The 13,464-nt window shown below is 32.2% G+C and overlaps 1 protein-coding gene across 1 annotated transcript in view; it reads left to right on the top strand.

Moving 5' to 3' along the window:
• Nucleotides 1–239: 239 nt before the first annotated feature.
• Nucleotides 240–13,464, top strand: part of LOC118189286 (COP9 signalosome complex subunit 9) — a 39,617-nt gene continuing 26,392 nt past the window's right edge. The window contains exons 1-2 of the mRNA XM_035359865.2: nt 240–390; nt 10,193–10,276. Of these exons, the coding sequence (XP_035215756.1) occupies nt 10,205–10,276 (72 nt within the window). The 5' untranslated portion in view covers nt 240–390; nt 10,193–10,204. The remainder of the gene's footprint in view (nt 391–10,192; nt 10,277–13,464) is intronic.

The raw sequence follows: 13,464 nt of genomic DNA, 5'->3' as shown, positions 1-13,464 counted from the left end.
ACTCTTAATACTGAATCTTAATTTTTCCTATTTACACCATTTACTACATATAATGTACAAAGATAAAAACCAAATAATGCAATAAAAATAATTGCGTAAGAGGTAATGAATAAAACAAACGCAAATAAAAAATTTTTAAACACACTTAAGGAAGAAAATATAAATTTAGTATTGAAAAAGGAAATTGAACATTCGAAGTAAGGAAAAATTAGATACCTAATTTTGACTTAAATACATTTCAAAGAAACATCGCAACCATATATCAGGCAGAAAGACGAACTAATTGCTGTTTCTGTAGTACAGTTGTACGTACGAAGCAAAACCGTAGGAATATTTTTTTTATCATTGCATTTTATTTCTTCGTGTACTTTTGTATTCGGTAAACGTAGTGTAAGTAATTTAATATTTAGCATGGTGTATATATCAATTCTTGTGTATGATTAATAATATATATTGTAAAGTGTTTTACATCGCCATGTCGGCTCTTGGTTCCTGTTTTCTTAATTTATTTTACATTTATGTTAAATTGTTTAATGGTTAATTCAACATAATAGAATTATTTGAAATAAATGTCTGTCAACAAATTTAATTATTTAGCCATTAGTTCATTTTAATTACAAAATGTAACCAACAGAAATTTATAGGAAGTTTAATTATAAATAAGACCCTTCCCATAAGAGAGCATAGTAAAATAGGCCTTAGGCAAGCTAAGAAGCTACTGTAGTCAATGTGCTGATCACCTGACAATATCATAGTACTGTGCTTTTGACTGTATGTCTACTGTGGGGGTTCTCAACCTTTTTTTTTTTTTTTTATACATGCACCCCCTTCACCATTTCTAGACCATTATTTCCCCCAACCTTTCCAAGACTTGAAATATATATATTTGAAATTAATTTTGTTTATATAAATTAAACAAAAAAAATTATGTAAAATGTTGATACTTACCAAAACTTGAACAAAATTAGTTTTTATACTCAAAAGCTAAAGCTAAGTACTTAACATGTAAATAAAAGGCTGACCTCATTCCTTTCTAAAATACTGAAATTTCCCTCTGGGGGAAATTCTACCCTGGAGGAGAATCCTTGGTCTAATCTATTGACATTAATCTCACAAGAGGCAAAACTCGATGTCTTAAGTCCATTCTGAGTGTAAATTCTAATACAAAATTATTCAGAATGAACATAACTGTCTTGTGAATTTAACATATTTTCTCTGAGCTAGTGTCAGGATCCAAAATATATTTAGGTATTGCTAGTGCTTCAAAATAAATTCTTTTAATTCATTGCTGGAAATTCATCAAATATGCATTACACAGACGCTTAAAAATTGAATCTATTTAAAATTTTGGAAAGAATAAAAAACTACAAACTAATGCATATTTTTGGCAATATTTATGATGATATTTGTACATGTATAAAAACTAGTGTATTGTGCAATCTATCTCCTTAAGAATTCCAATCTCATGATTTAAGTTTACTTCATTTTGTTCAAATCTATCTTGGATTTATCTCTGAATGTTATCTGATTCATCAGGGTGCTCTTAAGAGCTTTTCAGAGACAAATGACTTAATTTTATTCCTTTTCTATTCATGTTTTTCATTTACTTATTTAAACTTTGTTATTCAAAGAACTTGCAGATAGTATGTTGTGTTGAAGCATTTGAAATGGCTAAGAGGTGACTAATGTATTTGCATATTCAGAACTTTCTTAATAATAACAATAATTTTAAAAAAATATTCTAGTGGCATTTAGGAATTTCTGCAAATTTTGTGATAGACTGCCTAAAGAAAACTTGTACCTGTGATCTCAAGAATTTCTTAATTGCCTGAAGGACCATGCTGCAATTTTGAAACCTTTTACAGGAGGCATGCAACAGTTTTATTTTCTGCAAGAGGTTTCAAAAGAAAGGCAGGTAAAAGTATATTTACGGATAATAAATTGGCGAAAATTGTCGGTATATGGATACCAAGTTTGTGAAATTCTTTAGCTTGTGTAGCACCGATTTTTGCTCCAAAATTCTCCGCTATGCAAAGCCAAAATAGCAAGACAAAGAATTGCACAAACTTGGTATCCATGTGCACAATGACCTATTTTCACTTAAAAAAACATCAGATAATTGCACACTCTCTAGACTTTGTCCATGTACACATCGAACACATGTCACCACATAAATTCACAAAAATATCATCCGTCACGCTGTTTATCGTCCGACCATATGCATTTACTTCCTGCAAACAGGACACTTAATAATGGCTACTAAGTAAACCTTCATTTACACACCTGTTACGTAATGCTCATTTCCTCTTTCTTTCCAAATCGTGCAGAAAATTCAAATTAATCTTACCACATTCAGCCATTTTACTGTCTAAACCACAAAACAAGCAATATACAGTGGGTGATTGGTTAACGAACAGTTCGGGCAACGAACACTTTCAGGAAAAATTTTTGTGTTCGGACAACAAACAATATTCGAATAACTAATTCTAATGAAAACCTCTCGGAACACCCGATCCAGTCTTCAATTTGTCCAAAAAATGGATGTGCGCGTGCGCTGACATGTCATCATTTGATGCGTGCATGCGCTGGCATGTTATCATTGGATGTGCGCTTGCGCTGACATACCATCATTCATACTATGATGCAAGTTTCAAGCCAATAGATCAAGAGGTTATTGCAGGTTTTAAGAAATTGTCCACTCGTGCGCTGTTTAGGCGATGTTTTGAAGCATGCCAATTCTCCTCAAAAATGACTTTAAAAATGTTTTGGATAGAAAAATTTGACATTCTTGAAGCTATTCGTCTTATTGAAAAGGCATGGTCAGAAATCACTCAACGACAGTTGGTTTCTGCCTGGCGAAAGCTTTGTCCCTCCCTCGTTCAAGGAGACGGAGGTGATCAGACTGACACCCCTGAAATTATGGATGAAATTGCAACAACTGCAAGAGATCTGGAATTGGAGGTGAACGAGGAGGACATTGAAGAGCTCATGATGGAACATAATGGTGACTTGATGGCAGAACTCCAAGAAATCTTGAATGAAGAACACCAAGAAACTTGGCGAAATGTGTTTCCTTCTGAAAAAGAGGAAGACGAAAGAGGAGCAATGCCAGCAATCTGCCATTAAAGAGCTTTTGAAGAAGTGGGAGGCTGTCAGAACAACGGTCTTAAAATTGCACCCAAACCAAGCTGATGTCGATAGGCTTGCTGATCTCTACAGCGACATTGCTATCAATCATTTCCTGAAAGTCCTGAAGGAGAGAAGAAAAATAATCGACATTGGACATGTTCTTTAATGCCCAAAGAAAGGAAAAGAACTGATTAATAAGTAAGACTATATGTATGTATTATATTTGTAATAAATAAACTTACTAAGAAATTATACACGTACATGACATTTTTTTTAAATTTAATTTTTAGGATCTCCAGAACGAATTAATCGAATTCCCATTAACATATATGGTAAATCGGTGATCAGTTAGCGAACATAATCTTGAAACAGTTTATGTTCATTAACCGATCACCCACTGTACTTCCTAACCAACACACACACAAGCCCTTATGATTAATCATAAGCCCCAAATTAATCTTACCACATTCAGCCATTTTACTATGTAAACCACAAAATAACCACCGTACTTCCTAAGCAACATCCAACACACAAACAAGCCCTTAATCTTTTCTCATTCAAATTCACCACAATCACGCAACCAATTACATCATAATAGGGTTTCCAAATGATACAACAACTTCACAATAATCCAAGGGGTAACCCCTCAATATACCTTAACCAGATAATCTATTGGGGAATGGTGTGAAGAATATAGTGGGTGAGGAAAAATTTCATAATTTGTGGAATACTAGCTGTTTTTTTTTTTTTTTTTTTTTTTTTTTTTTTTGAACAACACATTGTAATAAGCATTATCATGGAATGCACAAACACTGTGTTCATGAGCACAGATTACTTCAGGTGACATTGTAGGTTCATTTTGTGTAGTTTAGCGTAGTAAAAGTATCCAAATTCGTGGTTTTACCTTATTTAACCTCTTCGCTTCTGACGTTGAGTGAATGAATTCCCTCCATGACCTTGGAGTACTGAATGTCACTGTGTGTGCCTGAGTGCACTTTTGGAATTAACCCTCTGAGCAGCCAGGGGTTTCGCTAAGAAACCACAAATTTTCCAAAACTACTTTGAGAACAAATTATTTTTTTGATTTTAATGGAAAAATTCTGCTGGTATTTCATAGCTGGATTTACATACTTTTGATATATTGCCTTAATTTCTTTGACATATTTTAATATGTACATATACAGTCAAAAGTCGTTAATTCGGACACCCATAATCCGGACCTCAAAGCTACAAACTTTCAGCGCATGCGTCGCGTTGACATGCACATAAGACCTTTACGGCTGCGAATATGCATGTGCGCATGCGCAAAATACGTTTGCAAATGCGCGTTTAATGTATAACAGAAGGTATAAGCTAAGCTAAAATTATCTAATTCAGTTAATGTTGCAGATTGAGTTGTTCCTTAATTTTCCAATTGGATCCGGCTTATTATTTTTTTGCAGACTGTTACAGCAATTTTATAAAAGTAAGCTTGAGCTTTTGATTATGTCAAATAGAATTTCTGATATATAATTACTAATATGTAAAGGATCTACAAAGCGAAAGTATGTTTCAAAGTCCATTAAACAAAAAGTGGAATTGCTGCAAAAAATGGATGAAGCCATATCCTTTATCTAACCATTCCGAAATCTGTTTATCAATTTAACGCTGCTCTGCGGCCGGGGAGGGGGGACGCCGCGGCGTGCAAGGAATTGGAAGTTGATCTGTCAGCACTATCCTTATCTTCAGAGCAGATGTTTTTATTTTATTTGGCTTATAATTCCTTAATAAATGTAGTATTTCATCTCCATGTACTCCGTCTTTGATATGATTTAAATCAAATTCCTCATGATTATAATTCACTTCTGATAGCAAAGAAAGTGACACAGAGGTTATTGAAAATGAAAAAATTTCGATTGACAAATTAGTCGGTATTCTCGACACAGCAATTATAGGACTTGAACAGTGGAACTTTGCTACTGAACAAGAAACTATGTCTGTTTATAGAATTAAAGAGAAAGTATTATCACATAAAAAACTAAGCAACTTAAACAATTTATATTGAAAGAAATGTTTAATAAAGTAAACAAATAAATATTGAGCTTTTTTTTTTTTTTTTTTTTTTTGAAAATTTTGATACCCTTCAGATCATAATTGTTCTTTATTTCATAAATTATGGTTTCATATTTTTAATTTTGTAATTTCTGCGTGCCGTCTTACCAGATTTAAACTGATGATCTATAATCCGAAAAAATCGATAATCCGGAATCGCCCTACGAGTCCGGATTAACGACTTTTGACTGTATATACGTTCTTACAGATATCACAAAAAATATTCTAGGTCATATATATATGGCCTTGCCGCTTGAAGGGTTAAGCTTAGCATGTGAAATTAATTCCTATAAAAATGACCTACTTTTTATCTAAATATTTGTTATTTATGTTATTAAACACTAGAACGGCGGAAAAATCTTACCTACTGGAACGGTGGGTGGTAAGGAGTCATTTTCACCCTTCGATGAAAGTGCTGAAATAACAATGGTAAAAAAATTTTAAATGCCATACATTGGCACAAATATGTTATATGTATTTCATAATTTATATTTAATATCACATGATAATTTATTGACTTTTTAAAACACTGTAAATGCATCGAGTACATGGCGATCAATTGGATCATACTACAGTTACTCAAATAACTCATTAATTTGATAAAAGAATTGATTTCAAATAAATGGTTTCACAGATTAAACCTAATGTTAACTAAAATAAAACCCAATTTATATAATATTTTTTTATGTACTTACTCGGAGGATGATTCACTCTCTAAATCCAAAAATGAGAAATGTTCTCTATTGTTTCAGTTATATATATTTCAGTTATTAAATATGTGTAGCTGAATGGAATATGTAAAGCATTTCGTTGCAATTCTATTTAATGTTTAAAATAAAAGAGATTATTATTAAGTATTATGAATTAATGCATTTGATACAAAAATAATTTTTAACAATTTTTCCAGTGCATTTTCCGCACACAACTTTGGAACAAGATGCAGGATATTCTTGAGATTTGTTTCCATTGTATCTCTGTACTTGACACTTTTTTTTCTCTTTATATCCATTTTCTTTTCATTTGTTTTTTCTGAAGCCTCAGAAAGGATCTTTGGGAGTTTTGAAGCCATATATACCACTCTTAACTCCTCTCCTAATTTCAGTAGAAAATCTCTCCTGTTAATGGTGTTTCCTGTTAACTGAATATTTTCGGCACATCTGATCACGAATATCCACACCATACTTTGTTGTGTTGTAAAATGCTATTGAATCGGGCAACTTCTTGAGACTGTCTTCAGTTTTTTACAGTAGAATGTAATGAGCTCAGTAGAAAACCACTTTTGTTTCTTTTGCCTTGATAGATGGTAAGTGTGATATTATCATGTTCCGCTATTGTCGGTGAATAAAGATTACTACTCATATATTTTGTATTTTTTTTATTTTAACATTTCTGCTAATTTAATGCTACTAAAATAGCTATCCGTGGTAATATTCCTCCTTTTGTTTAGATGTGGCTCCGTTAATTTTATGACAACGTTTTCAGACAAACATAATTGAGAATTTGCTGTTTCCTCTTTGCCTAGATAAGGAAATCCATTCAAGAATTATTTAGTATCAACATCGGAAGATAATCAAAATTTTATTCCAAATTTGTCAGGTTTATTAGGTGTATGTTGTGTAAATCTACACCTAGCTTTATATGGAAATAATTGTTCATCAACTGTAATATTTTGTCCTAGCTGGTAGCACGTTTTGCAGTTTTTAATAAATTTGTTTCACATGTCTGATGCAAGAGCAAATCTATCAGTCTGTAATCAAGTAGATCATGTTGAAACGACTTTTAAGGTGATCATCAAACCTTAAAAACTGTTTTATTTCTTTGAATCTATCTCTTGATATAGTTTCTTTGCAAAATGGTATTCCCCACGCTTCAGACCACAAGGAATATAAATCTAAGCCCTTTGCTCCTATTACTCTTTGAACATACAATATAGCAACAAAAGCATCTAACTCAGCCAGAGATAACTTCCAGTATTTATTTCCAAGTTGCCGATGAGCTTCGGATTCTGTACATTTCTTTCTATGCAGCAAGATATCATCATCAATAACTTGAAAGCACTAGACACTTTGTCCTCGGAAACACTACTCTTTGCAAAAGATGTTGGTCCTGCTGTTTCTTTTAGAACATTATAATTAGGAACACGGCTGCAGACTGAATTTTTGGAATTTATTTCATTCCATATAGTGTTATCGGGAGCTGTAAAAACAGTTTTACAAATACCCTGATCTGTTTTTGCCCGTTTATTTCTGCTGAGTTCTTCTTAGTTTACTTAGCTGTCTTCGGATTCACTAATAGTTTGTGCCTGGATTTCATCTTCAGTTTCTACAAAAAAATTATCAATTTCACCTCTGTCAGACTCATTTTCAGATAGCTCCTGCAACAATTTTTTAATTTCTTCATCCGTAAGACTTCTGTTTTAGACATATTTTGTAAAGGTTGAAAAAAGTAGAACAATATCAGACTATCAGAAAACGATAGGGAATATATTTTAGCATATGATTCTCACAGGGTAAAGGAAAGGTGATAATGAACTTGATGGCAGAATTCATATATACTGAAATACTGAATGAGCAGAAAGAGGCAATACATGTCAATATTTTAAAAACTAACAAACCTAGAATGCTGAAAATTTTTTTACAAATATTTGTTATCTATTTAGGAAACTAATCCAGAAGTCAAACAACAAAAATCAGTGTTATATTTACAAAAAATTTGTTATTTGACTTCTGGATTAGTATTTATTCGGCGTGTTATTGTGTCTTAATTATTTAGGAAAGACAAATTCCAAACGATTTCTTCCAATAAAACAAGTAATCAACGGTCAAAAGTGTTCAGGGGTCAAAATCACCCCTACCACCGTTCTAGTGTTAAATGTCATTAGAGTATAAACAGAAAAATCCTAATATTTAAAATCAAAATAAAAATTCAAAATAAGTTAAAGTGCAATAATAGTAATAATGATGATAATCCCAAATTTAAATTATTTTTGTATAATAAGGAAATAAAAATTTGAGAATTTAAATATTAATGCTTATAATTTCGTATCACTATATTTACCAAAAAAAATTTTAAGCTGCTTGCACTGTGTAAAATAATAAATAATATTCATCACAACAACTTTAATACTCTAGAAATTCTCGAGTTTTTGCGGCATTCTGAGATAATTTATGCACATTTAAAATTTAAAATAAAATATTCTGGTTCAATGTATCGTGTATGATATGGTGGGCTGTCAGTGATTGCTCCCATATCACGTTTGATATGGTGGATCCCACGGAGGGAAACTGAACTATATCATATATGATACGCTGGAAACGAAGAGTTAAGGAAGACATGGATCCCATCTAAAGATGGTTTGGGGAAGCATTCTGGATTCCCATCAACATTTATTTACTGAACAGATCTGCGATGAGTGTTATACCAAACCTACCTTTCACCATTAGTAGCAGTTTGATGTAGAACTCTGTCCTGTTATTTTCCGGCATAAAGAAGGTGTATGTATCTCTGTTCTGTATGTCTCATTTGTGAGAGAGAGAGAGAGGATGAAGCACATGTCCAGTTTCTTTACTTTGATTGCTGACTGATATCTTAGTACAAATATTAAGTTTCTCAGCTGTTATATATACACTCTGTAAGGTATCTCTCGCTTGTAAGGTATCTGGAAAGCATTTGTAACTAATGTCTACACAGTGAATGTTCTAATAGAAAATTTTGCAAACTAATGAGAAATGGTGAGTTCACTAGCTGTATGTGGTTCATGCAGTAAAATATATAGAATGATCTGATTTGAACTCGTAAGGGAAATTTTCTTTCAGTTAATATGGAGTTCGTGGTAAACTATACTTTTGTAACTAAGTAACAAATAGCTTATCAGTCACATATTCTTCCACGCAGATATTATCTTCCATGTGATGTTAATAGTAATTTCCTACATGGTTTATCAAACATTTCTTGAAATTGGCCATTTCAAGTACACCAATTCATTACTTTTTACAGTAATGTGAAAGTTAATCTGAATATATCAAATAAAAGCTAAATTTCAATGAAACATATGTTTACAATACTTAATATACTAGGAAATACGCTCTCCTTTGATAACTTATTCACAGAAATTTTTTACATACTTGTTTTGAAAAATGTATTTGATGTATGGCCTTTTATTTTTATCATTTCTTTTTCTGGTGACAAAAATTTTCAGTTTCCTTGATATGAAGTGAAATTACATAGTTGATGCTTTGAAAAAACATTTTTAACTTTCTTGCAGCATGCAGAGCAGTTACATCTATAAAGTTACATAAGTCAAGGAGAACATTCAAAATCAAATAGTGTTGTCAATAATAGAATTTAAAAAATTTCAAATAGTCTTTTGCTCGCTCCAGTTTGCACGTTTACAGCCTCCTTGGTAATGTTACTTTATGTTTGTGGGGAAACGTATTTGCTGAATGCTTATATTTTAGTTAAGTAATTAAGGTATCAAGATTTTTGTAGCATTTGTGTATCTGACAAATTCTGACATTTGAAAATCTCTTTATGAAGGCATCTGTCCCTCTTTTTTTTTTTTTAATAAATTATCTATTCATCTATCTAGCATAGAGTTCCTGAGCCTAAAATTGAAAGCCTGACATCAGTGTTGTGGCTCCAGCAATTGTCTTTAACATTAACCATTAACTAGAAAGCTAAATGCAACCAGTTTCAAAAGTCTTAATTAGTATTGAAACTTTTAAAATTATAAATTTTACCTGTAAATCTTCTATTTAAGAGAGTATTGTTTTTCTTTGAACTTTGTGTTTTAATGTTATTTAATATGTTATATAGTCATTATTTTCTGTATTATATAATCATATGAATATTTTCTTAAGAAAAGGATGAATAATTTCAGAACAGTTGGATTTTTATTTAAGGTTCTTATCTTAAGGTTTTATTTAAGATTTAAATATGAAAATGATTTAGTTTTTCTATCTATAATTGCCAGGAGTTTTGCATTATGAAGCCTGGAAGTGTTGTGGCTGACGAAATGTTTCCTGAAGGAGCTGGCCCATATATGGATTTAGAAGAAGTAAGTATTGTAGTTTTATGTAAAAATTTATGTATGCTGTATCATTGTTGCACCACTTATGATAGGTAAATTACCTCAGTTAATAGTTTGAAAAAGAGTAGCATCGTCTCAGTTTATCGTGAGACTATGATTAGAACAGTAGTTTAAAGATTTTAAAATTAGATACAAGTTTGTAATGAAGCGGTTTGTTGCAAATAATTGAAAATAAAATATTTATGCCTTTAAATATTCAAGCAAGCCATCTCATTTATCTGCTTTAATGAGTATCTTTAGTCTAAAGTAACCAACATTTTTGGCGTCCCCAGGTGGGTGGCTTAATTGGAACGGTGACAAGAAGCTAGAAAAGGTTTAAAATTATGGCTCCACCAAATATTGAAGCTCATTACAAGGAACTTTTGAATCCCATTAAAGATCCTGAGTCTTTCAGTGTCAACATTGCTGAGCTGCTGCAAGATTATTTAACAAATTTGGTTCAAGGAAGGGTCCCCCAAATTTTCAGCTGCTTTAAGGAAGTTCTTGTATATATGGTAAAAAGGTGGAATACATATACAATTTGGCAAATCAGTTGCATCAGAAATTAGCAAAACAACAAAATAGGAAAAAACTGCCAAATAAAAAAAAAGACAAAAAGAAGAAAAATTAAGTGATCCGTTTTTGTGTACTGAAATCAAACTTGGCAAGAATTTAAGTTGTTTAAAGAGAAAGAATTCCCCCCAAAATACTGTAAATAAGAAGTAGGAAGACACAGCTTATGAAAAGTGTATTTGTACCTGTGTTGCTGTTAGTTTTGGAAGATGATAAGAAAGGGGCTATTATCTTTGATACAGAAGGAGAAATTGTGGGACATAAGGGAGATTTTGTGTCAAATAAATGCACATTATCTTTTTCTGGTTGGTTGTTGCTGCCTACTATGAACAGAGATCTGGTACCTTCTGATCCTGCTGCAGCTGATTTTATCGAGGAAGAATCAGAAAAGGAAGAATATTGTGATACTTATGATGTGATACCTACAGACAGTGGGGATCCTTTACCTTCCCTTTACGAAGGTTTTGGAACAGACTTTCAGGGTGTTTCTCCAAATTCTCAAAATTTATCACATGATGGTTGTTCTATTTCAGCCTCCAATGATGAAGGTGTTGGAACAGTTGACAGCCCTCAGTCTTCAACAGTTCCTAATTCTCAGAACAGGAATTCAGACCTCACATCATCTGGTCAGCCTCTGGTTTCCTCTAAAGGACAAAATGATACCAATCCAGGCCTTACACCTTCTGATCTAAATAACCTTAAAATGCAAATATTTTGATAGTACTGTAAAGGTGCAGCTACTCCAAGCCAAATTAAGAATAACTCCTCCTTAAAACAGCTTGATTGGACAAAAATTCAAAGAGAAGTTGAAGTTAGTCAAATCAAAGAGAAGCTCAACGCACCATCACCCATGGTGGGGAAGATTCTTGGAAAGACTAATCGGCATACTTAAAGGATCTCCTCAGAAAAAACTTAGGACATTAATCTTTGACTTACGAAGAACTCTTGACTTTCGTCTGCCAGTGTGAATCAATTATGAATAATAGACCTTTGACATACGTATCAGAAGAACCAGATTTAAGAATTTTGAAACCATCTTCGTTCTTTCAAGATCTTCCTACCAATGATATGTGCGACCTAGACAAAATCAGCAATGGTAAAAAAATATGGCAGTTGAGTGCACTTTTGTAAAGTCTAATAATTTTAATGCAGTATGTATTCATTTTCTTCCAATCATTTCAATAGAAGTGAATCTAGTGCAGCTGCAAGCTATGCCAAAGTAATTCACTTTTGTCCCCTGTAATGTCAGAAAGGAAAACATCTTTGTCGCTGAAACTACAAAAGTATTGGGACTTTTACGAAGAAGTAGAATTCAAACTTGCAAATGATGACCATTGCCAAATTTTAGATTTCTGTTTTTGAGAAATTTTATTCCATCAATTCGATAGCAAACTAATTGACTGCTCTAGGTTTTGGAAACACTTGAAAGAAATCAAGAAGTTGGAACAACTGAACCTTGCCATAATTTCCTTTCGTTTCAGGGGTGAGAAGCTTTTATCTTATTTAAGATGTGGAAAATTCTTTTATCTGCCCCCTCCAAAGAATTACACAGTAGCTGTGCAATACTTAAAACAAGGTTATAGACAAATACGTTTTATGCAAATAGAATAATGTGAACATTGACTTGAAATAGACATTAAATATTTTAATATTTCATGTATATTAGAAAGTTTACATTTAATCTTTATATTTTGTTGAGTTTTCTTCCAAAGATTCTAAAACTCAAGTGGGAAAATGTTGCACCACTTATGGTAAGTAAATTACCTCAGTTTTAATGTTTGAAAAAGAGTAGCAATGCCTCAGTTTATCGCGAGATTATAATTAGAACAGTATTTCAAAGATTTTAAAAATAGATATGAGTTTATAATGAAGCGTTTTGTTGCAAATAATTGAAAATAAATTTTTATGCCTTTAAAGAAACTTCTTGTTCGTGAATTCAAGTGAGGCGTCTCATTTATCTGATTTAATGAGTACCTTTAGTCTTAAGTAACCAACAATCATATTTGCAGTTATTGTTAACAATAATTTTTGTGCACAAGGGAGAATAAAAAGATTTGGACATAAGTGAGAAATTAACAATCATTTAAGGATAATGCCTTAAAGTTCAGAATATGATGTTATGTAGAATGTTATGTGCCATATTATGAAGTGCTTGATAGACTCCAAAATATTGCCTAGTAAAAATGCATTAACGTGAAAATTTCACAAGTATTTCAGTTTGAGATTATTTCCTTTTTTTGCAGTAAGTAAATTCAATCAAATTTTGCCAATTGTGACGATTATGAGTGATAAACGACATTATAATAGATTGGAATAACTATCTTCGAGAGAAATACTATGTTAAAAGGAGAAAAGAAAAAAGTATAATTGGTACTACAAGGTTCGCTGAAGCTTTCAAATGCCGAGTTAGCAAAACTGCCACGATAATGTAAAGTGGCATTAAAAAAAGAAAAAAAAGGTACGATTTGGTTTTGAGGGCCGTAAAAAATCGCCAAACTATTGTTGATGCCAGTGCTGCCAAAAATAACTGCGGCAACCCAAACGCAAGAAAGGAAGTATAATAGTAAGTAACTATCTAAGATTGATGTTTTAATTTAGATGAA

The sequence above is a fragment of the Stegodyphus dumicola genome, chromosome 6 (assembly GCF_044657685.1).
Source record: "Stegodyphus dumicola isolate Sdum_Otavi_A_Nest chromosome 6, ASM4465768v1".
Lineage (NCBI taxonomy): Eukaryota > Metazoa > Arthropoda > Arachnida > Araneae > Eresidae > Stegodyphus > Stegodyphus dumicola.
The sequence above is the reverse complement of the archived record's forward strand: the minus strand, read 5'-3'. Positions and strand labels throughout refer to the sequence as shown.